This window comes from Lutzomyia longipalpis, chromosome 1 (assembly GCF_024334085.1).
Source record: "Lutzomyia longipalpis isolate SR_M1_2022 chromosome 1, ASM2433408v1".
NCBI lineage: Eukaryota > Metazoa > Arthropoda > Insecta > Diptera > Psychodidae > Lutzomyia > Lutzomyia longipalpis.
The window spans coordinates 35,505,175-35,530,255 of NC_074707.1; the positions used below are offsets into that span (position 1 = coordinate 35,505,175).

At 36.1% G+C, this 25,081-nt stretch overlaps 2 protein-coding genes across 2 annotated transcripts; one reads left to right on the plus strand and one right to left on the minus strand.

Annotated features, from left to right (window-relative positions):
• Window positions 1-15,377: 15,377 nt before the first annotated feature.
• Window positions 15,378-15,968, minus strand: LOC129786976 (uncharacterized). The gene is made up of 3 exons (XM_055822243.1): window positions 15,843-15,968; window positions 15,669-15,778; window positions 15,378-15,607 (listed from the first exon to the last, which is right to left on the minus strand). The coding sequence occupies exons 1-3, from the start codon at window positions 15,873-15,875 to the stop codon at window positions 15,436-15,438; spliced, it is 315 nt and encodes a 104-aa protein (XP_055678218.1). The 5' UTR covers window positions 15,876-15,968; the 3' UTR covers window positions 15,378-15,435.
• Window positions 15,969-16,971: 1,003 nt separating this feature from the next.
• LOC129790101 (uncharacterized) lies at window positions 16,972-25,063 on the plus strand. The gene is made up of 5 exons (XM_055827379.1): window positions 16,972-17,441; window positions 17,516-18,588; window positions 18,975-19,811; window positions 24,423-24,655; window positions 24,713-25,063. Exons 1-5 carry the CDS (start codon window positions 17,045-17,047, stop codon window positions 25,044-25,046), a joined length of 2,874 nt encoding a protein of 957 aa, XP_055683354.1. The 5' UTR covers window positions 16,972-17,044; the 3' UTR covers window positions 25,047-25,063.
• Window positions 25,064-25,081: the final 18 nt, after the last annotated feature.

Here is a 25,081-nt window from a genome sequence, read left to right on the forward strand (position 1 = left end):
GTCTTTTGTATACATACACATGGGGTATTTGAATGATTTCCCAAGTAGATCCTATCGCTCTGTAAGATGGAGCTTTGTGGGGGAGACACAAAGAAACAATTCCAATGATAAGCTTTGCTAAGCTTTTAAAATTCTCAAGCCATTTGAACTTTTTTTTATCCTACTAAAGCTTTGGCATTTATTTATGTCAATCTTTTTGCTGGGAGCACTCAATAAGTATCTATCTAGATGGTGAATAAAATGGTATAATTTAGCAAGATAATTGTCAGCAATCGAAAGTTAATTAACAAATTCTCGCAGGTGAATTAAACTTTGCTGACAAGCTGAAATATCTAGAATACTTGCTAATGGAATAAAATTTTTCTAAGGATTTTGTTGAATTAATGGATTTTCTGATGGAAATATTTTACACTTCCTGGCTTTTTATATTTTTCTAACAGATTAAACAGAGCCAATACAGCCAAAATGGTTAGCAGCATCCATAGTAAAAAGTTTGAAAAAGTTTCACTTTATTCCACAATTCAATCCGAATGTTCCAAATATTTCTATATAGAATATGATTTTCCAACTTCCTCTTATAAATTCTATTAAAGTTTTTAGGACAGCTTACATGTGCAATCGGATGTCTGCCGGCTGAGCTGTCTGCCGGAGAGATTGTTGAATAAATGGCTAAATTGTTGGGGAGTAATGGTTGAGTGTTAAACGAAGAGAATACCCTCTGAAGCGCAGACAAATGTTACCATGCCATGGTATTAATTTTCGCCATCAAAATATCTCTCAGCTGTGATTTTAAAATCGCACGAAGGAAGGAAGAATCCATAGAATGTGCAAAGATTCCACCAGGCGCCTCCATTGTGGGAATGGCAAAGTGCCGGGTGGCTTTGTAACTTTTATGAGACTTTTCGTGGTGATTAATTTATGTTGTATGAAAGCCTAAAGTCATGAAAATGCCAAAGATTGACACACAGAAAAGCCCACGATGGGTGGCTTATGAATGGAATTTTGCTTTTATTTTTCGAGCTGTATGTGTGTGGAAATGCGTGGAAAAGCCCCAAACCAGACATAGTCTGGGCTTGGGAATCCTGATGCGAAGGCACTTGAGGAAAAGTTTTAATGTTCATCCTGCGGTGTGGGAGATGATGGGAAAAATATGGCAATTTTCTCCACCTCTTCATTGTGAGTGTCGTTTCACGCGACAAATTTTCCTCAATGTGGCAATAAATGCTTGACGAAAAATGAATGTGTTTGCGGGATGAGAAACTTTGGGGCGGGCTGAAGGATGGGAAGATAAGGATAATTCCGGAGGAGGTGGGTGAAAACATTTAATTCGCTGGATTAAGGAGGGAAGATAATACTTTAAGCTCCCTTTTTTTCCTCAACACACCAGCATTTATCATCCCCTTTTTCTCCATCATAGACTTTTCCTGTGTGCCTTCTGCAAAATGACCCATTTGCCCACTTCAGAATGGCAGTCACATCCCCTTGACTTTAGCATCTTCACCATCTCTCGTGCACGAGACAAATGTGCCCGTTTGCGCGTATATCACTTCCCCGAGTATTGCTTTAAATTTTTTTGCGCCCGCCTCTCTCTGCCTTCAAGTCTGCCTTCCTCCCATGAATTTCAACAATAAATTTTTCGCTCTACTTCCTGAGCCTCTTCTTTGTTGCAACTTTACATGATCACTCCGCATAGGCATATATACACACACTCTCCTCCTCCCCATAGCACAGATACCATCTTCCAAATACAATTTTATGATTTTTCCCCCCGGTACACACACTTTTGGCTTCAAGCTATGTTATATTTTTTTTTCTCTCCAAAATAGCATTCACCCTCTTTGGGTCTTTCGCAAAAAAATCGCCAACAGCGGAAAAATGCAATAAAAACCACCTAACGAGTGAAATGTTTGGCAAAATAAAAAAAACATATAGTGAGGCAAATTTTTGCGCAAATATGTCATGTGGTTTGATGCAGAATTGCAATGCTAAATGCTCTGTTGGATCCACATCAGCTCACCAAACTTAAAACAGCACAACAAAAAGGGAATACAGAAGCAACAACAAAATCATTCAACACCACATTGATTTTGTTGATTTCCTTCACTCAATCTGCGACACTATTTCGCACTTGATTTCTGCATTAAATATATTTTATAATTTTTTTTATATTTCTGCAAATTACCTTTTCCATCTCATTCATTTCACAATGCACCCAGAACGAGCTTTTGTAGTACCATTAATCAAGTTCACACAACTCCATTTAGTGTTCATTTTGACGTGCTAAAAACCATTTTTCTTTCAGATCAATTTCACAATTAATCTTTCTAACCCACTGCCGATGGTGGAATTGCAACTAAATGATGCTTGCACCGAGTGCCAATTTTCCCTTCTATATTCTTCTTATTTAGCCCCACATTTTGGCACTAATTGATTATCACAAAAATGCAACTTCATTCAACTGTGAAAGATGTTGCGAAAGCTTCCTGCGCGGGAGAAAATAAATGGACGTTCTGATAAGAATCCTCTGACAACCCAATAGAGCTTTAACAATTTCAATCCAGGAGAATTTTCACTGCAATTTTCGGGATTAAATATTTCGCAATTTCTTAAATTTTTAGAAACACAATGAATTACCAGGCATCTCCATCTAGAAAAAGATAATTATTAAAAATGAAGAAGATTCAAAGAAAAAATAGATTAACACATCATCACCCGGCGCCTCCACTGAATTCCTTAACTTTTTAGTTAAAGTTTAATTAAACTTTTTCACCAGAATATCACTCATGCTTGAATTTTTCCCAATAGAATCATTTCTGTGGAATAAATTGACTTCGGAAAATCAAATCAATTTGTGGAATTTTTATATTTTACGAAAATACCATTGCGGCAAACAAAAAAATAAATCCATTATGATGATTTGCTTGCACAAGCGTTGCAGAAAAAATGCAATTGTAGCTGAATTTCTCTCCAAATGGGCGGTGTTGCATTCACGAAAAATTGGTTGAGGAGAAAAGCACACAATCGACTTAATAGGGCCAGGTAAATGTGGTCAATTGAATTCGCGTCGTGCTTGCAAAATACCCAAATCACGCACGTACAACCGAATGATTTTTAAGGGGGCCCTGTGGGGTAAAGCATTTTGTCACGATCACCGCGAAAGCTCTCTTGGGTGGTAAAATACAATTTGACTAATTAATCAGGTGCGAAAGTGTGAAGGTGGTGACTTCTTCGGTTGTGTTCTAATGGGTGAGAGAGAGACGTGGCGGGAGCACCTGGTTGATGTGATTTATGGACTTCTTCACATTGGCATGAAATCGAGACGAGAACCGCACTCTTGTTACTTCCCAGATGTGCGAGAAGTTTTCCAATGGTGGAGGAAATGAGAAATGGGAAGTGGGATATTTATTCATAATTTCCATTAGACTTGAGGAAACTTAACGGGTGGCACCTGCATAATAAAGTACACGGAGAACCCCGCATGAAACATTAATCAGACTATCGACATTTGACATTGCTAATTATTTTGTAACAACATCACATTTATATTTCTATGTTACAATGTTCTCAGCATAAATTTACATAATTATTTATTATACATATGCGTAGTTTTCTAATTAAATTTTCTTACATAAATAAACATTTATTAGGAAAACAATATAGAAAATTCTCCAGAAAAGCACAAAACACATCAATGGAAAGGACCGCATGTTTCAATGATGAGGTGGACGGGACCTTTTATAACAGCATTAACATTTAATTAATCCCTTCAATTTTATGTAAATTCATACCATTCATCAAATTTTATACTTTGCGCTCTCCCTTCTGCATTTTGTAAACCTCCTGAACAGAACCCACATCATAAATTTAATATATTTTGTCAGGGGATTTTCACTTATTAAATATTTCATTCACATTCACCGTGCGCGCTTTTGCAAGCCATGGGTTTAGGGTTGAACAATGTTGACAAATCCAACCCATGCCGCGGGTATTGAGAGTTCATTTGGAATAATACCGACAGCAAGATTAGCAAAACATTCCTACATAAAACAAAATAATGAATTCCGAATTAAAACCACCCACAGCTTGTTTAATTTCCCACCATCAGCATCTTCCAGGTGGAAGGTTTCCAAATGAAAGAAAATAAAATTTTACGGTGAAAATTTACAAAAGAAAGCTGCAAAGTATTACAATGTAAAAGAATTTTCCTTGGTTTTTTATAGAGGAAAATTTCCGTGCAATTTTAAGAAAATTGAATTCTTCCATCGTGTTTTAAAATATTATTTTGAGGAAACTTTACAAAGTCTTTGGACATTGTTTCCTTTTACAACAAGTTTAATATTTTATATGTCTACTAAAATCTCAATTTTAGTAATAAAATGCTTAAAAAATGACATGATTTATTAAAATTGAAATTAAATTAATCCCATTTTATTTAAATCTGTATTAAAGAACCAACTTAAATTTGTATTTAATGGGCCTTTCACGAGTAAAGGCGCAATTTGTATATAATTCTGTCCATGAATTTATTGTGCAATCTCATTCTTTTCATCAAAATTTATTGTGCTTGAAATTCAGTGGAAAATCTTCGCATCGATTTAACAATGCACCAACCAGCACCACCAAAAGCTCTGAAATAAAACATGAAAAATAAAAGCACAAAGAATTGCGAGCTAAACTGCGGTGTTGTCTTCCAAACATGGGAGGAAACCCACCGCGAGGAATTTCTTCCTCATGACTTCTTGCTTTTGAAGTTCAATGCTAACGAGCCCAAAATGAGAGAACCTGCTGAAACTTCATGGTTTGTTGTGTTTTTTTTTGTACACCATCTTTTGCACTGCGTGTGTATTTACATTAATCTATGGATTATTTTTGCCCAATTAGTGGTCATACCACTTGTGCTGAATAACTTCTTGAGAGGTTGGCTTGTCTACAAGGTGGAGGTAAAACGGAAATTATCATTTATTCAAAGAGACGAAACAGCAGCAAAAACGACAAATGAGCGCGTTAATGTAACATGACAAAAAAAAACAGAGTGGACCAGAAATACATTGGAGCGACATTGAAATTCCTCCGAGTCGTTCAATAAACCTTTCTTGCAACCAAACACCTACTTTTTGTGCCACTACTGGGGCCACGAATTTATTTTGGGTGGGCCACTGCGTAGAAAGCGAAAGTTATGACGGGCAACCACTTGTAGATGGGCAACTGCCGAACACGGCGTGCAAGGAAATGGGATCAGAGTCACGTCGCAAAAAAGGGTCAATACGCGTGCCTGCTTCAGGGGATTTTAATTGCTTCCTCCTCTACAGACTTTTAACTGAATTCCACAAACTCCTTGCTTCTCCTTCGTGGGGGAACGGACTGCTGCCAATTTACGGGCCAACAAATTACAATATGAATTGAATTTTGCTCCCCCTTTCGTGAATCTTGTGAGGAATTGCTGGGCAATATGCTATGGGAATTTGAAGAGGAATAATTTCATTTATGTACCCCCCTTTTATCTTTGGCCATTGAACAAATTTCTCCCATCAGCGTACAACTTCACGTGCCGCCAGATTTCAAAAGTTTAATGGAATTTTGAGGGTATCACAGGTTTCTCTTTATGTTGTACTATACATGTAATGCACTCACTGGGGCACTTGAACTGAGCTAATAGGTTTCCGGCTTCATGCGCAATCTAAGCTTGGACTAATGCTATTAAACCAAAAACAAGTTTTTAAAGTTAGTTTTAAGTGTTTTGTTTTTTTTTTTTAAGGCTCATTAAGGCTTAGTTTTTTTTAACTAAGCCTTGAATTTTTAGAGTATGCCTTAATTTTTTAAGCTCTGTGTAATTTTTTAAACTAGGCCTAAGTATTTGAAGCTAGGCTTACGTTACTTAAGCCAAGTTTAAGTTTTCTTAAGCCAGGCCTGTATTTTAGGCATTGATTAAGTTTTTTAAACTAAGCACAAGATTCTTAATCCGGTTTAAGTTTCCTAAGGTAATGGACAGATTTAGTTTTTTTAATCAAGCTTCAATTTTTTAAACTTGGTCTAAGTTTTCTAAACTAAACTTACTCTTCTTAAAGTCAGGCTTTTAAGGTAATAAAGTGAGGTTACACTGGATCATGCATAAATGCATTTTTGAAAGATTTTTACGAATCGTATGATCGTCTATAAAAAACTAGCCAAAATTAAAACCAAGCTTAATAAAAATTATGTCTAGCTTAAGAAATTGACTAATCTAAAACTGCTACAGAATATCACTCAACATCAGTACAATTGCTACATCTTATATGACTATTACTCTTTTATTTTGTTGATTTTGCTGTTTAATGTTAATGCAACAACATTACCAAAACCCAAAGCACATGCTAAAGCACACAAAAGAGTAATTATAAAAGCCACAAAATATGTAACATTACAATCAAAATTAATAGCACATGCATTACTAAATAAATAACTCATTGCAACTGATTAAAGCTTTTACTTCGGCGAGTGTCAACACTTTTAGTTAGTAATTTGCAACTATTCAATTAAGTTTACAGTATTTATGACACATTTTATTGGGCTAAATATAATTAATGGGGTGTGAAATGAATATTTATAATGCAAATCCGTGGACAATTATGCTATAAAGCATGGAACCTGTTTCATTTTAGGTGATTTAATTTTCTCTAAACATTTGTCAATATAATTGCTCAATTTCAACAGACTCGTTTCAATTTGTGCAAGATTTTTTTTACTTTTAAGACATCTGGAGCTTTAGAAAAATTAAAACAAAAAGTACATTGTAAGTTATGTATAATGTAAGATGGTGCGATAACAAGACTAATGATGCTGCAAGTATTTTTTATAAGAATTTTTATGTGAGAATCAAGAATGATTGATACCCTTGCAGCTGTTTTACTTCTTCTCTGTGAAGCTTTTTCCTCGTAAAGCTTTCCAAGTTGCACATTCTTTTTATTTTGCAACAGAGCTTGTTGAACATTTTCCCCCGAGAAAAGATAACGAATTCTTCTTTTGCAGGAGAGTTAACTCACCGGAGGGAATCCTGAAAATTCGCTCGATATCCCCATGGAAGTTACTGATTGTTCTCAATCAGCAACCCCTCCTGTGGAACTTTGGAAAGTTCGTTGTGATTCATTATAATTTTATGCAGGATTTATTGAATGTTGATTCGTTGTACTGTGAACGTGATTAATGGTAGTCATGAGATTGATGTTTCAATTAAAATTAAATCAATAGGACATAGAGAAAAAGGAGACATCAATTCCTCCGTCACAGCAATTGTTATTTATCTTTCGAAGGCCTCAAACCTTCACCTTGAAATTCTGTCTCACAGCGACGATGAATGAATTAAAAATTCTTCTTACGTGTTATCCGAAATAAAAGTAATATAAGAAGGGAGCTTTTTCTGGTGTGGGGAAAAAAAAGAAGAAAACGAGAGCCAATAACACGGTGACATGACAATGAAGAGAGAAACTCACACAGAGATACAATTCTCTTTGGGAAATGTTGAAAAAAAAACTGTGAGGCACGCACGGAAAATGTTTACTTTTGTTAGAAAACCCCACTGTTGGGTGGAAGGTGTGAAAATGTTCTTTGAGGGGTGGAAAATCATATTTCTTTTTCGCATGCCCTCGTGTGAAAGACTTTTCTTCGTGACAATGTCACTCCAAGTGCCTACCTCCATGGAAAATTGTTAATATTGAATAAATTAGGAAGGTGTGTGTATAGCTGAAGCTTTTGGCACTGCTGGGGGAACACTTTTTGCATAATTGTGTTCTTGTTTCACATTTTTTCTGCGACTAAAGAATTTTCCCGTCTTACATAACCCGAAAGCTCCATCGAAGCTCGGGTAAAAAATGAGATTATTTGTCAAGTTTATGGACACGCTCCGTGTCACCAGTTTACACCTGCTCAAGCATTGTTTTTTTTTTCATTCTTAAGTACAGACCTCATCGAGGAGATCGAGTTAAGTAGCTGACTCTTTGCCATTCTTTTTCACCATCATTTGAAGGCAACAAAAAATGTGCAAAGAATATGAAAAAAACTTGCTTAATTTATTCACTCCCTCGCAAATGCCACTCCAACTTTAAAATTTTTTTTCAAATTGAAATGAATACAAATATTGAATTTATCGGTCGTTTATTTACAAAAAGGAATAAATAAATAAAGTGAATAAGCAAATAAAGTAGAATAAAATGAAAATGTTTATTAAACAAACCAATCCTTTGAAGTTCATGGTTTTGTTGGTTTATTAACAAACCAAATTGCGTCACTAATTGCAATTTAATAAATTAACCTGCTGGCCGCCAAGACCTTGGAGCTTCCTTAGAGCGCCAAGGTGGGGTCGTTGAACGACCCCAAGAAGGAAGTCGATTTTCTCATAAACTATAAAACCGGGAACTGTCGGGTCACTACCTTTAGACTCCTTATATAGTCCTCTTGCCCCTTGCATCACAAATTCGCCACCCGGAAACACGCAGAAGAAGATATTAGGGAAAAACATTTTTCACTCATTTTTCACACTTTCTTCGTGAGAAATTTGCCACGAAGTTGACCGCAACTGCTATTTTTTTCACTACTTCCCCACATTCCCCTCACTTCCCGCACCGTGATAAATGGCAATATTTCTCGAATATTCTTTATTGTTTTGCACATTTATATGCTTCTAATTATATTTTATGTTGTTTATGTTACTTATTCGCGATAATTCTGACACTGAGAAGGTAAAGTGAGAAAGTAAACACAACCCTTCAACCCCCTTCAACCATATGATTTATGATGTGACTAACTTCATTCTGAGAAATTTTCCGCAGCATGGCCGTTACACCAATTTTTGAATTCCCTTCTTCTACATTTTCCTTAATAACTTTTCTTGTGGTGGACGGATTGAGCTGAAATTTTTACACAACCTCCTCAGATAACCAAAGAACTTATTTCCAAAAGATGGGAATGGTATCTTTTATATTTATTAAGTTATAGCACGAAATATAGGGCTGGGGTCGTTCAACGACCCCGCTTGGCGGCCTAGAGGTTAAAAATCATAATTTCTCTCAATTATATTTTAGACCCAATAAAATCGGATCTCATTTAATTAAATAAATTTTGATATTAATTGAAAATGTCATAGGTAGACCGTTATGTACTTTAAATGGTTATCATAGTTGCCAAAAGTTTTAATTAGGTAATTATGTGGCTAGAAATCAATACTAGGACTGTGTAGGAGGTACAATTAATTACAAAATTTAGTACTAAATTTGTTTTATAATAATTAATCGTAGATATTCTAATTTTTTCTTTAAAATATTAGATAAATCCGCCCCCAGAAATTCTGCTCAGTTATCGTTGAAATAAATATTTTGCGGCAAATCCAATTAGGGAATTTATAATAATTCAAATTTCTGGAAACAATAAGCATTTATTTGGTATTTATCGTGCAATTTAATCCCAAACTACGTTCATTTTGGTGAAAAGTGATACAAATTAAAAATTCGTAATAAAAGGTAATTTCAATTTTATCGAGAATGTAAAATTGTACACAGAAAAAACGGACAAAATCAGAGGCTATTATGTTACCGATTTTCTCCGGAAGCTTTCACATAAAAAGCTACCTATTTTGGGATAAAAAACATACCAAAAAAAATCACTACCATTCAGTATTGTATTGTAATTGGAGACTTAATTGACAAAAATAAACTCTGCAGTTTTTTGTGTGTTCTCCCGAAATTCCATGTATATTTGCCGCGGGTATTAATGCAAATGTCATAAAAGAGTTTTGTTTTATTCATTTTTTTCCGATGGGGGTGGAAAGCAGGAAAATCGAGAACGTACACACTCATCGACGTAATGCTAAGATTTTTTTTCACCTGATTTTTTTCATCACCCACGCACTGTGCTAGATTTATTCCACGCGGGGGTTGATACGTGGAATATTGGGTTGAATCGAAATTGCCACCACCCGGCTCCACCCCCGAGGGCTCATGACGAACAACCCCACAGCGATTCCTGACTCCTGTTCGTGCTTTTGTGCAAAAAAACAGGATCAGTTACCCCATTCATCACCATCTCCCTCATTATCTTTAGCATGTGAATTTAGGCCAAAGATGGAGCACCTTTTCTATTTTTATCCCTAAATTTTGATGAATTGGAACCAAGCATAAAAGAAGTGTTTATAAGATATTGATTTTGTAAAAAATTATTTTTGGAAAATTTTCACAGCACGTCTGAAACTTTAAACTCTTGAGATTTTTCTTGGAAAAACTCTTTTCACTGCTCAGACGTGAACTGTTCGTGGACGTGATTGAAAACGATTCCCCATTACATGTACATCCTTTTCTTCATATTCGAGAAGAGATTGTTCTTTCGAGAGAAAGATATTACAGATAGAAGGGATGAAAATTTCTGTATTTTCACATTTATACAAGAATTCAATGAAATTGATGAATTATTTACAAGAAGAGCTTTATCAACAGGTTGTGTATTACATAACGTAATAATATTACTTTGCCAGGAGCACTCTGTGGGTTTCTCCTCTTTCAAACAACCCCTAAAGTGTAAGAAAACATTCTTTACATTGGGAGGGAATGTTGAAAATTCCACACATGAACGTTAAACTCGTTTTCTACAGAAATTTTCCACATTTGGGAGATTTTTCGCAAGAATTATTCGGAAAAAGTTAACAAAAATATCCCTTTTATGATACCAAAAATTGCTCGACAACATCTAATTAAAACATCAGTCAGTTCTTTAACTCATCCCCTAATTATGTATTTTTTTACCTATGCAAAACGTACCTAATTAAAAATTAACACTCAAATTACGATATAAAAATTATTTTTTCATTCTCTAAAAAAAATATATTTTTTAAAAAGTTTAAAAAAGTTTCCATTTGAACAATTTAGCTTTAATGGGAATTCGCTCAATATCCTGCGGAATTATATATAATTTTTTGCAATGCGATTTTTTATTGCAAATAAACCAGCAGGTGTGAAATATTTGCATTCAATTTATATTCAATTAATTGCACATGAGTAAGGAAGGATGTATTTAATATCCCTGAAATCTACCTCTGCGTGAATTTTTCGGCATTGGGGTTTGGCTTTTTTGTCCAATATGTGGATTTCAGATGATGCGGAGAGTTTTATTAAATTAGGCAAATCGACAATTTCCAATGTGATTGCCAATTGTTCCAATTCATGGAGCTGTACAAAATTAGCGTCATTTATTCAGGACATTTGCACAAAACTCCATCACAGAGTTGATTTGTAAATGATGCATATAAATTTATCAGTTTTTTAATTGTCTGATCAAGGGAATTTTTGTGTATGAATTGTACAATGCAAGGATTAAAAAGTAATAAGAGTGAAAGAAAATTAATATTTGAACTATTTGAATATCTTTTTGAATATTTTAACATGTTAAGTTAAAATAATGAAATGATGATAATAATGAAAAAGAAGCAAACTTCATTCTTAATCCCTCCTAATTTATCAAAGATTTTTAAATTAAAATTAAATTAAATTAAAATGTCTAGATTTAACAGAAAGAAAGAAGAATGAGTTTTTCCTTTTAAATGCTAAAAATGTTCTATTTTTATAAATAGAATATTAAAAAATATTTAATGAAATAACTTTCAAAAATTAAAGTTTCCCTTCATTAAATTAAATCCTTATCTGCAATTTGGCGCCCGGAAAAAAACAAAAAAAATACAATTCTGCTAATTGGCGCGATTATTTAATTTCCAATAACAATTGGACTGCACATCCGATGCCCAATCAAACCCCATTAATTTGATAAATTAAAAACCTATATTACAATATCCCTTTCGGAGCTTTTTCAGTATCGCTTTCCGGATTCTAATTTTTTATATTGAAAAAGGGAAAAAATGCTGGATTTTCCATCAGATATTTATAAATAAAATGTACTGCAAGTCTCCCAAAAGGCGGTAACAAAAATTTCGCCTGGGGGGCAAATTATTAGAATCAAGTGTGAGAGCATGTTGCGAAATTCATTAATTTAACACTGGGCCGCAATTCACGCTCAATCATTCGTGTAATTTGTCGGTAATTAATAACAAATTGTTGAATAGTCAAATTTCTCGAGGGAAAGACAATAAAAGTATAGTTATTTGAACAAGCGGATCATAAAATGAGTTACTTCTCAGGAATGCTGCCACACAGAGAATTAGAATCAAGGTTGAAATTCTTCTGGGGACTTTCAAATCTCAATATATAACTTCTTATGTATGTAATGATAAAAAAAAATCTGCTGAAATATTACGCATTTGGAGCAATCATTCAAGTTGGGAAACATTGCAGAAAAGATTTCGATCTGCGACCAAAAACTATGTTTGATTAATTTGTTATCATTAAGAATGTGCCAAAAGAATAAGAATTGGTGGCGGAAGTCTTAAAGCACGACTAAAACATACAATGTATGCTGCAAAAACAATTATTGTGAAATATTGAACGACAGAACAGGACTTAATATCGTAAATTCTAACTTATGTATCTTTCATTTTGCTCCACAATTGAAATAACTTGATGTATAATGAATAAATTGAATTGCACAACTTAATTCACTGATTGGCGTTTGGTGGAGTTTGTAGAAAAAAATCCGTACTAATTTTTCAATTGAATTACAGTCAGGTATTGATTAACGTCGCATGGGATATACTCTTTCCACTCATTATTATTAATGGGTGGAAAGAGTATATCCAATGCGACGTTAACCAATACCTGACTGTAGTTGGTGTGCTGCAAAAAGCTTCTTGGGTTGTTTTGCAAATGAAAAAAAAGCTTAAGGGTTTTTGCACAACAACGCCTGAATAATTTCACATGCTAATTGTCGGATGATTTAGTGGTGGATATTTTGCAAGAGATTTGTGTACCTGCCTCACATAATCTCCATATATTGGGGCCATGATTGTGTGATTTTCTTTACCTCCGCCATTGGTCGCCTTTTGTTACTCTCGATGGACTCTATTAATTCTCATTGTCGCATTTGCTGTGTGGGGCACAATAATCTTGATCGTGGTGTGGCTAAATTTGATCAATTAATCAAAATATTTTGTACGTGGCGATACAAAAGACATCGCGCGAAAACGGAAAAGCGCGCGCAAATTGATATCTGGAACGTGACACCACCCCCACGTTCTCTTCAACTCCATCCTTGCGTGCGTACTTTGCCCTGCAGTTGGGATGCCGCCGCCAAAGAAGCCAAATGGTGCGAAAACCTTCGGCTATATGTAGTAATCCTGTCTTTACGACACGCGGAAACTTTGCGAAGGATGAGGGCGGAAGGCGTACCACTGCTGTGAGTCTCTTAATTAGTCGTTCAAATTAGTGGCTGTACTGTGTGTGAGAAAAACCTTTTGCTCTCTTGTCGACGATGTGTGTCAGTCAATAAAGAAAGTAATGACTTTCGAAGGAACTAAAATAACCCCAAGGTATCGTTCTCAATCTTTCACTATATAGCGAACTCCTTTTGGAGGTGGTGCTCTCTCGGAAGCAACCCTTGGTGCATTCACACAACATAATTTAATCGAAAAATAAGTTCTTTCGACATTAATTGGCGTATTCTCATTAATTTTAGTATCAATTTTACTGTGCAAAGTTCTTTCAATATGAGCTTGAAAAATTCTTTAATTAGGCAGAAACATAAAAATGATAAAATGTAAAACAATTGAATTATGCTCGTGTATTGATGTCAGTAAAATTAGTTGGTGTTCCACTTCGTGGCCAACACCAAGTATTGTAATCGTCGGATTTTCCGACCACCTCAGATCGGGCTCAAACTTGGTATGAGCACGTTTCAGACAACCCACATTCCAAAACTGGTGGTGGAAAATTTTTGATCCGGCCGGCCGGCCTGCCGGGGTCTGGCCCGAACTTTGCCTTATAGTTCGAGAACGGTAACAGATAGAGACTTCCGGTTTGAAGTTTTCTATAGAAATGTGGGTGTAAAATTTCATTTTTTCGCATTTTCGAAATCCAAGATGGCCGCCGTCCGCCATTTTGAACTACTGTCAACCACTTCCCTTATAGCTAGAGATCTGAAATTTTAGTATGTTGTAGAGCTCAGTGAGACGTTTTCATCGATAATTCATACTTGAAAATCGGTCAAGCGGTTTAGCAAATATGGCGGCCTAAAGCAAAAAGTGTTTTTTCGATATAACTCGAGAACGGCTTGACCGATTTTAACCATCTTGGTATCAAATGAAAGGTATTGCGAAGCCCTACAACTGTCTAGAACATTTCAAGTTTCAAAAATATCCGCAAGAGGCGCTAAATTCAAAAACAAAAATTACTTAACTTTACGGGGCAATATCTCCGAATCCCCATTAGGCAAATCTTTTAAATTTTGATATGTTGTAGCCTGACTCAATATCTTTCATCAGTCCAAAAATGAAGAAAATCTATGTCGCCGTTTAGAAGATATAGCCGTTTGAAAAATTCTTGAATTTGAAAAGTTCTAAGAGCTATATCTCTTGAACCGCTTGACCGATTTTGCTCAACTTGGTATCAAATTAAAGGTTTTGCAAAACTCTACAACTTTTTAGAACATCAGAAACCTCTAAAACTATTCCTTTGGGACAAAAAATACCAAAAACTATTTTCGTAAAATAAAAAGCCGCCATTTTGTGTTCTAGTGGTGACCTTGAAAATTATTGAAATTTATGTTAATTTATAGCCTGTTTTAATACCTTTCCAAAACTAGTCAAGAAATTTCTGTAGGTCTTATAGAACCAGAGATATTACCATTTTTATCCTTCAAATTGCCGAATTTTACAAAAAAAAATCAAATTTGTCTACTAATCCTGCTCACAAATAGTATTACAACGTATATTAAAACTTCTACACGTTGTGGGACACCAACTCTTATAACTGGACGCGTTATGATTGACTTTCATTTAAAATGATAATTCAGGATCATGGAAAGTTGTTGGGAAAATATTTAATTAGCAGAACCCTTTTATTTAATTATTAGTTGGTATACCACAATCGCGGCATACCAATTAATTCTAGTAATTAAATAATTTATTAAAAGGTTGTAAAAAGAAGTTTGTCTAGATAAAAATTATATTTAGCTCTCCGTATTTTAAAACAAAAATACTATAGGATAAAACTTCAATAAATTTTCTAATAAAGCATTTTCTCTTTAGTGTTTAATTAGGTATCTATTCATAAAAATAAATTGGATATATCGTATCAAAAATAAAATATATTAAACAAACATTGGACATTCAATGAAATAATAATGAACTTGTATGTCCTACAGCATGTTCAATTTTGTCCCAGTACAGAGACGAATAGCGCGAAAAGATTACAAGACAAATTCCACCAGACAAGGCAGACATGCCCTCTGACAGTCTGCTAGATTTTCCAACGATATTCTTTAAAGAGAAATAGATTTATTCATTGAAATACAAAATTGTAGAATTAATAGAAATTATTCAACACGCTGATGCTCCAAAACACGCTCCTCTGGCTGATCCCAGGGCTTATCAATCAGCTTGAAGACAAACTTGGCTGTCTCATTGCCCTCACGCTCAAATTCAGCCGTAACATGGTACAAAAGACCCGAAACAACTTGCTTCGTCACATGAAGCACCTTCTTCATCCTGCAACGGAGAAAATGGAAATTTTTCACTGATTCATGGAATTTATGGAATTTGTACTTACTTGTAATTGTCTCCAATTGTGCTGTTAATTTTTTCTTTGTGTTCCTCAATCAAGGCCAAGAATTTAGCATCGTTTTCAAATTGGAAACCGTGGTGGCCTCCAATAACAGCCTTAAAATTGAAATTTTCCTTTTTAGAAATAATTCAGAAGAATATGAGGATGAAATTAACTTACTTGTTCACTTGGGGGTGCAGTTGGAGCAGACATTTCTGAGATTCACTTTTTAAATAACGAGAAAAACTATAAAAACTTATCACAAAGAAAACCAGACACAGAATGAATCACTTTGTTGATGTTTTTGATATGCATAACCCAGCCTCGAGAGATCTCAACACTGTCCTCTCAAACGTTGTGATTTATGTAGTTAAAGCTTTTGCGGTACATAGCGAGACATTTGCCAGGGCAAAATGACTAGGAATGTCATGGAACTTTTGTGAGTAAGTTATTTTGTAGAAAAATTGAAATTATTCATTACGATTCAATGAATTTAATTAAATCGTCATTCAATTTACCGTACTTGATGTGCACGAAAAGTGAAATGAGCAAGAAATTCACAGGATTTAAATATTTTGATCGTTCTTGTTCTAGTTTTTCGCAACAAATCAACGTCAAACACTTCAAAAATATCAAGAAATAAAAATTAAATTCAATTTTATAAGCAAAATGATGTTTTTTACAAAAGTAAGTTTTATATCATATAAAAATTTCCCTAAAACGTACCTCAAATGAATCTCAAAAATATCAGAAATATTAGCAATGCTTTTGTCCTACCAAATGTCTCGACCTGTTCCAAGAAAACGTCCAATTTTTCAATCGGGACACGATTTCTTGGTAGTGGGGTTGAATGTGCAAAGGTCAAGTTACTACAAATGGGCCCACTGCCGATTCAATCGACGAAGCGGGAAACTTTTAAATTCACCAAACGGCTTTTCGCGCCTTTTTCCACGACCATAAAAAAATTCTTGAATCTAATAATTTAATAATTTATTTCAATTAGATAAATTATTTTCATTTAGTTAGAAGTTAATTTTAAAAGCTTTTTTTTTCTTTGATCTATTATGAAATTATCTACACCTAATTAGAAAACCTTAATATGTTCATTCTAAAGCCCTAATGTACAAAAAAGCAATGTGTAAAAAAGCACAAAGATCCAAAATAATGGAGTGGCAGTGAGATGAAATCGATTCGGGGGAAAACCACAAAAATTAACGAGTTTCTAAATTGACTTGGAGCGTTAAATCGGCACCCTCTCTTATTGTTGTGCACAAATTGAAAAATACTTTCATAGCCAGCAACACGTTCCCATGCATAAATCCACCCCCGCACTTGGCAGGCCAACCCTCCGTCCGCGCGCGCCCTCGACCCTGAAGGGTTGAATGGCAAACAAAGACTTGTGTGGTGTCCCTTGTGAGAGGCCAAAGTTTGGCTTTCTTATCACCATGACGATGTTCTTAGCAACTGGCAAACGCACAAATATTTTTCACGTCTATGTGAGAAAATCCCAAAGGTTCCATTTTCACCTACGGCGACAAATGTCTCACCACAAGTGTTCGGTGTACAGAAATTCCTGCGTTCGTCCTCCTGTGGATCCAGCCAGCCGTCGACCAACGCCACACTACGAGAGATCATCGAGTGCTGAAATGACCAAAGATGGGCGGAAAACTGATGAGGATTCTGGTGGTGGTGGAAGTGAAAAAATAGCCCTCTGTGAGGAGATCATAAAGGAAAATTGTGCCTTTCAGTCCCTCATGGATTTCTACACAAACATTCCAGGTGCTTTGGTGCTTGCTGGCCAAATTCCAGGACTTCTCTTTTAAAGATTTAATTTATATTTAATTTTTGTGCAGATTACCAGGACATGAATCATTTGTCTGAAGCTGAATTCTACAGGCAACTGGAGAGGCTGAAAATCCGTCAGGATGAATTGAAGAAAAGTTGCGGTGTTCAGGGTAGATGTTCCTCGAGGGAGCCTTCAGCACAGGGATCATGTCTTCCAAGTAAAAATGACAAACAAAGTGATCAGATTCGTGAAGGGGATTCAGATCAAATTCACCGTGATTGCGACATTGATTCCCTCTACTCATCAACACAACGACCATCGAGTCAGAATCCTCCCAGTAAGAAATCTGGGAAATCCGTGAGGATCAATAGTGGGCTCAGTACGTTGCGCTCCGACACAACGCATGGGAATATTTCGGATGAGGAAAAGAGTGAACGACGATCGAAACTACGTAGCAAATCTGCTAGTCCATTCCGTAATCCAGTCACAGTTCCACGACCCTTCCGGATGACGCAACGAGAGGAGGAGGAACGGATGCTGGAAGATCTCATGATGAGCACTAAATGCTTCTCACCGTGCGACAATAAGAAGTCAGACCAGAAGAAAACTTTTAAGGCCAATCCAGTACCCCTGACATCCAGAATACCCCTCTACAACTCCATACGAGCAGATCAGGAGCACAAGAGTCAACTGGCCAAGCTAAATTCCACCATTGAATTGCAATCACAAATGAAACCCTTCCATTTCACGGAGAAGGATGAACGACCACGTAGCCGATGCCTCAGTCGAAGTATGTCTTCGACAAATCTCTCGGAAAAATCCTCAAAGAATTTCCACGCCAAGCCTTGCCCCAAGAATCTCTTCAGCAATTATTTCTACAATAAAATGTGGGAGGATGAGTATTTCCGGAATCTCAACAGGAAGATCAGAGCAGAGGAGCTGCTGAAGATGGCCTCACTGCCACCATCAATGGCTCGTCGTGAGTCAAAGTCACGCAATGAAACTCAGAGGAATGGACACACACGAAGGAGTCGAAGGAAAAGCAAGAAGAAAAGTAGTGGGAGGGAGAAAAATCGAACCATCTGTGATGATCACAAGGATACAGCTAAAGGAAAGGATTCGAACCATTCCAATGGAAAAGTAAGTATTTTTCATTTTCTGGGATCATTTAATTTTCCATCAGTCCTGTGTTAACTCTCAAGCAAGATAGACCTGTTTCGAGTGCACAGAGCGATATTTGTATTGGTTTAGTTCCTTGATCCATAAAAGGTTTACTTTTTTATATTTGATCTCTTTTGATCTTTGATTTTCTCTACTTGAATTCTATTCTTGATTATTGGAAAGTTCTGAGTGAGTGATTTTTCTCGAAAATGAGTGAAAAATCGGGGGGCCCCGGCCCCCCTGATACATTTAATCTCTACAATACGCTGCATCGTGGGGAAATGCCTACCGTTACTGATTCTCAGAAGAAGAGTTACAAAGCACTCAAACACTCTTATTTCACTCACCCATCTGACTCCGAGAAGTATTTTGTGCTCAGTGGGGCTACTGTAAAGGAAATGGACGTCTTTGATGTCCAAGAGAGCTTGGAAAAGATAAGTGCGCAAGATTTTAAGACATACACAAGGTTGAATAGCGGAGACGTGCTTGTGCAGACGGCCACAATCCAGCAAATTGAAGCTCTAAAAAATCTCAAAACCTTTGGGCCTGATAACAAACCGGTTGATGTCTCTGAAAACGGCGTATTGAATCAATCACATGCCATTATCCGATGCAGCCAGATCATGAAGGTCGAAATTGACAAAATTTGCAAAAAGTTGGCCTCACAGGGAGTTGTGAGTGTGCAGCGCCTCAAGCGGAAAGTGGACAACCAATGGGTAGATACCAGCACTCATCTCTTGACCTTCAATTCACCTGTTTGCCCCGCTGAAATCCGTGTTGGCTACTTGTGGTGCAAGACGGAAATTTACATCCCCTCACCTTTCCGATGCGTCGTTTGTCAGAAATTGGGTCACACGAAGAAGAGGTGCGATTCGAAGAAAAATGTTCCCACTTGCGGCTTTTGTGCTGAACCATCACATGCTGAAGGACCTTGCCCAAATCAATCTCAACCCCGCTGCGTAAACTGCAAAGCTAGTCACCCAAGCTTCAGCAAGGTGTGCCCAAGGTATATTGAGGAGAAGGAAATTAACGCCATTCGTGTGACGATGAGGATTCCCTACAACTTGGCGAGGGAAGAATTCAGAAAGAGGAAAGGATCCACAACACCACAATCTTCAACACCATTTGCCCAACCAAGTTCTTCACAGACAACATTGGCACAAATCATCAAATCCCAAGAGGACAATCAGCACATAATTCGGGTATCTAAAGGTGCAGTCTCAAAATTTAAATCTCAAAATGTTAAGCCTCCAACTCAGAATATTCCAAAAGTCACTAACAAATCTTTCAAACGCGTGATGAACAGCATCGAAATTAACAAACAAGTAACAAATAACTCTAAAAATGCAAAAATGACAACTCTCACCCCCACAACTTACAGCACAAACTCACAAATTTCTAACACAAATTCTGCCACAAATTCACTCTCAACGCAACTTAACCAAAACATAAATTCACAACTACGAAACACCAATTCTCTTTTCAATGAATTGCAAAATCGTTTTGATTTCAATTCACCCTCACCACCTTCCCTTCATCCCCCCCTATCCACCCCCCTCCCCCATTCCAATGACCCCCCTGATCCCGATTCCCCACCTTTCTCCCCATCCCCCGATTATAACTCACCAGACGACTTCTTAGATTCAGACACGGAAATTCCAATGTCACCTGCTCTGTCTTCAGAGATGGAGCAATGATTTTAAAGTCACTGATATGATTAATACATCCCAAAGAATAAACAAAAACTCTAATTACCCAACCAATATCCTGTCTCCCTCTTTCATTCAATGGAATTGCCGCGGTTTTTGGCCGCGAAAGCCTGAAATAGATCTTCTAATTTCTACCTATAGTCCTGTGGCTCTCTGCCTTCAGGAAACACATCTAAAAATTAATCCAGTAGAAATCAATAAACCCTCACTTAGAGGGTATGAGGCTTTTCATTTAAATGAATCTGATAATCCTACTATGAGTGGAGGAGTCTCGATATTTGTTCAAAATGGTTGGAAATCTGAGTTTATTTCTTTGAATACCAATCTAGAAGCAATTGCTGTGAAAATTCACTGGCATTTTCCTGTAACATTAGTTTCTCTCTATATTAAGCCAGATGAATTTATTACTCAAAATCAATTTGAAAATTTTTTAAATGAAATACCACAACCTTTTATTCTCATGGGAGACTTCAACGCTAGCAATCCACAATGGGGTAGTAATAGAACAAATTATCGGGGAAGTATGATAGAAAAATGCCTACTTGAAAATAACTTTATAATTTTGAATAATGGAACTAAAACTAACTTGTCGCTGGCTCATGGGACCTTTAATGCCGTTGATCTAACCTTGACGGTACCTCAACTTGGACCTAGATTTTTATGGGAAGTGGCTGATGATCTACACGGTAGTGATCATTATCCCATCTTTCTCTTTGATTTAGAATCTTCAATTACTAGTAGTACCTTAAAATGTGAAAAATGGATTGAATCTGCAGCTGATTGGACTCTTTATACTAATCTAATAAATAATAATGAATTTACTTTGTCTTCTTCAGTTTCAGAAGATTATAAAGAATTTATGGAATTGATTTTTAATTCCGCCAAAGAATCAATCCCAACTAGTAGTCCAAGTGGTGGTAAGAGAAAGGTTCCTTGGTGGAGCGACGAAATTAAGTTACTTATTAAACAAAGGAAAACGGCATTGAAAAAATTTAAAAAACATCCTTCACCCGAGAATAAAAATAATTACATCTCTTTACTTACTTTAACTAAAGAAAAAATTAATGAAGCAAAAATTGAATCATGGCGCATTTTTACACAAAATATTACAATGAATACTACGTCCAAAGAAATGTGGGATAAAATTAAAGCGATTAGAGGGTGCAATTATTCAGGCATAAAGAAAGTAGATTGTTCTTTTGGATCGTCTACAGACCCACAAGAAATGTGCGATTTGCTAGCTAAGAAGTTTTCTAGTGTTTCTGCTTATTCATCTCTTACACCTGTAGAATTAGTTGCTAAACAAAACATAACAGATAGTTTGCCCAATAATGATATACCAATAGTACCATCATATCTAAACTCAGAATTTTCCTTGACAGAACTAAAAGTAGCACTAAGAAAGAGTTCCGGTAAATCTTGTGGACCAAACTTTATCACTTATAGTATGCTTAAAAATTTGCCCCCACGTTCATTGAACCATCTACTTGCATTATATAATAGAATTTGGACTACAGAAGAATATCCAACAGATTGGAAGTCTTCTATTCTAATTCCCATTCCGAAAAGTAGCGATAGTATTGACTATAGACCAATTGCCTTGAGCAATTGTGACTTGAAAATCTTTGAACGTATGATAAACTTTCGTCTTAATTGGCACCTAGAAAGGGGAAAATTCCTAAATGACAATCAAGTGGGATTCAGACCGGGAAGATGCACCAGTAATGCATTAGTTCAATTGTGTGGGGACATATTAGAATCCTTTAGTAGAGGATCTCATACAACAGCAGTATTTTTCGATCTAGAAAAGGCTTATGATAGGGTTTGGGATGTTGTCATCATAAAACAACTCATTGACTGGGGAGTCAATGATCATGTGCTATCTTTTATAAAGTTTTACCTTAGTAAACGCAGCATTAAAGTTAGAATTAATAATTTTCTCTCTAATGAAGAATTTATGGAGAACGGGGTGCCTCAAGGCGGAGTTCTCTCCGTAACATTGTTTCTGATTGCAATAAATGGTATTTTTTCACATTTTCTTCCTCATGATCCTTGTAAAATTTTGGTATATGCAGATGATATAGTAATTTATAATGATACTTTAGATAACTCTACCAGCTATATTGAACTTCAAAGTTGCATAAATAAAGTAGATAAATGGGCTTCTAAAAATGGATTTAGATTTTCTACCAATAAAACAAAAGTTCTTCATTTTTGTAATAAAAGAGAATGTGTGCGTCTCTGTGGGAAACTGGGAAATTTTTGCCTCAATGGGAAAATTTTGGAATATGTAGATATGTACAAATACTTGGGCATTTGGTTGGATTCAAAGCTTAAATTTGAATATCATGTAAAAGAAACAAGAAAATCGTGCTTAATTCGCCTCAATGTCATTAGATGCTTGTCTGGGTTTACCTGGGGTTCGCACAGAGATTCTCTTCTTGCGATACATGAGTCTATGATTCTAGCTAAAATGTTTTATGGAAGCGAGGTATATGCTTCTGCTGCCTACAAAACTACATTAGATACCCTAAACAGCGTTTACAATGCAGGTTATAGATTGAGTACTGGTGCCTTTAAAACTTCCCGGGTTGAATGTTTGCTTGCTGAAGCTGGAGTTCCCCCCTTGAAAAAACGTTTTGAAGATATTAAACTTAGATCTGTTACCCGTATGTTGGCAAATTCTAATGCCCCAGGATACAGTGATGCTGTATCGTTCCAGAATAAAAAAAGTCACAGAAATCTTTTTTATTGGGCTGGTCCAATTATAGCTGGTATACTTGGTGATTTTACTATCCAACTTAACGTACAAGAATGTCTCCCACCATGGCACCTACAACAATCTACTATTAACACGACTATTTTAGAATATGCGTACAAAGAAATGACAGAAGATGAACTAATTGATCTCTTTAAATTTGTCTGTAGAAACATTAATTCAAATCATATAGTCCTTTATTGTGATGGTTCTGCCCAGAATGAGAATAAAGGTTATGCGGTAACAACTGAAATAGATTCTTTGATTAGTGCAAGAGGACATGAATCCTTAACAGTCTTTGATTTGGAAGCCCATGCTATAAAATCAGCTCTTGATCTTATTAAAAATTTATATTCTCCTTTTAATCAAAATTCTCACTACATTGTAGCCTCAGATTCGTTGAGTGCAATCATGGGTGTTCAAAATATTGCTAACAAAAATCCAATAATGCGTGAAATTCGAAATTTACTACTTGAAATGGCAAATTCAGTTACCCTCCTTTGGGTTCCTGGACATAAAGGCATTCCAGGTAACGAAAAGGCTGACCTAGAAGCTAAATCCGCCTCTTTCCTTCCCACTGTAACTATTAAATCCATTCCCCTTTCTAGTGCTTTAAAATTATGCAAAGAATATTCGAAACAGCAAAAATATAATTGGTTTAAAGAAGAAGTATTTGGATACGCGAGAAAGGCTATTTCTTGTCCTGATCGACCTAAAATCCCTCAAAATATGTCCCGTAAAGAATCCTCCATAATAACAAGACTAAGAATTGGCCATTCTCGTTTCACGCAATCCTATAAATTTATTAAAGATTCCCCTCCTCCAAAATGTCCCTCATGTAAAAACGTTTTGACAGTCGAACATATACTAAAAGATTGCCCAAAACTAAAAACACAGAGACTAATATTTTTTGGTAATAAAAATCCTGTTGAATTACTAAATTTTTCTGAGGCTAATAGCTCAAAAGTAATTAAATTTTTGAAATATATTGAAGTATTTGATGAACTTTAATTTCTAATTTATTTTTTTTTTCTTTTCTTAATCTATTGTCAACTTTTTAATTATTTTTCTATATCACTTTTTTCCCAAATTGTTAATTATTCTTTGAAATGAAATCATAAGAGACTGCACCGTAGTTATACTTATGTAAATTATACGGTGCGATATGGAGAAAAGCACCTAATAAAATTTGAATAAATAATAATAATAATTTTCCATCCAGAAGCTTTTTAGAATTTTTCAACAATTTTATTCAAAAGAAATTAAATTCATTTTCTCCTCAAAAATTTAGCTGAGATAATAAAATTTCTGAAATTTAATTTTAAATAAATTTTCCGACTTTTCAGTGCACGATAGCCCATTCAGTAAACAGTTCAAATAGCTCCTCATCATTCAGCTCCCCAATGCCAATTTATCCCATCAATCGTCCCAATTTGGCTGCCACGCTGCGTTTTCAGCACTCACGAAAGAAGCTGAGAGAGCTCAGTAAACCCTCGAGTCCACCTGAATACTCCACAAAGCGCCACAACATGGCCTGGGGTATCCGGAAGAATCCTGCATGGAAAGCCATCTACTACGAGTAAGGTTCTTTAGAAAGAAATTCCCCAAAATCTTTACAAAAAATAATTCGTTTTAGTGGCACAAATCTGGAGGATATTGCCGTTCGTGTGGCGACACGGAGAGCTGAACAGAAGCTCCTTGTGGAGGATCACAAGATCAACATGGAGTTAATGAAGCAACGCGTACGGGCAGCTCCACTTCTGCTCGAAGGACCCACCTACTGGGGTCCCAAAGTGGGCCAATTGAGCCACACTTGTGCTCACCCAAAAACTGATTCAGGATCCCAGCGGAGTCGCCGACCCAACTCCACGGGACCCCATTCACGCAATACCAGCAAAATGAGCTACTACTCAGACACACGGAAACCCCGCAAAAAGTGTCCCCACGAAGGACATGAAGATTTGCTGTAAAAATCAAAATTAGACAAAGGAATCGCTCGTTGCAA

Excerpts from the sequence above, each read along its gene's own strand:
- LOC129790101 (XM_055827379.1), top strand. The coding sequence starts at position 17,045 with ATGGCAAACAAAGACTTGTGTGGTGTCCCTTGTGAGAGGCCAAAGTTT. Across the intron at positions 17,442-17,515 it reads TTTCTACACAAACATTCCAG|ATTACCAGGACATGAATCAT; the intron begins GTGCTTTGGTGC and ends ATTTTTGTGCAG. Across the intron at positions 18,589-18,974 it reads CGAACCATTCCAATGGAAAA|TATTTTGTGCTCAGTGGGGC; the intron begins GTAAGTATTTTT and ends GACTCCGAGAAG.
- LOC129786976 (XM_055822243.1), bottom strand. The coding sequence starts at position 15,875 with ATGTCTGCTCCAACTGCACCCCCAAGTGAACAA. Across the intron at positions 15,779-15,842 it reads CTGCACCCCCAAGTGAACAA|GCTGTTATTGGAGGCCACCA; the intron begins GTAAGTTAATTT and ends TTCAATTTTAAG. Across the intron at positions 15,608-15,668 it reads ACAATTGGAGACAATTACAA|GATGAAGAAGGTGCTTCATG; the intron begins GTAAGTACAAAT and ends TCTCCGTTGCAG.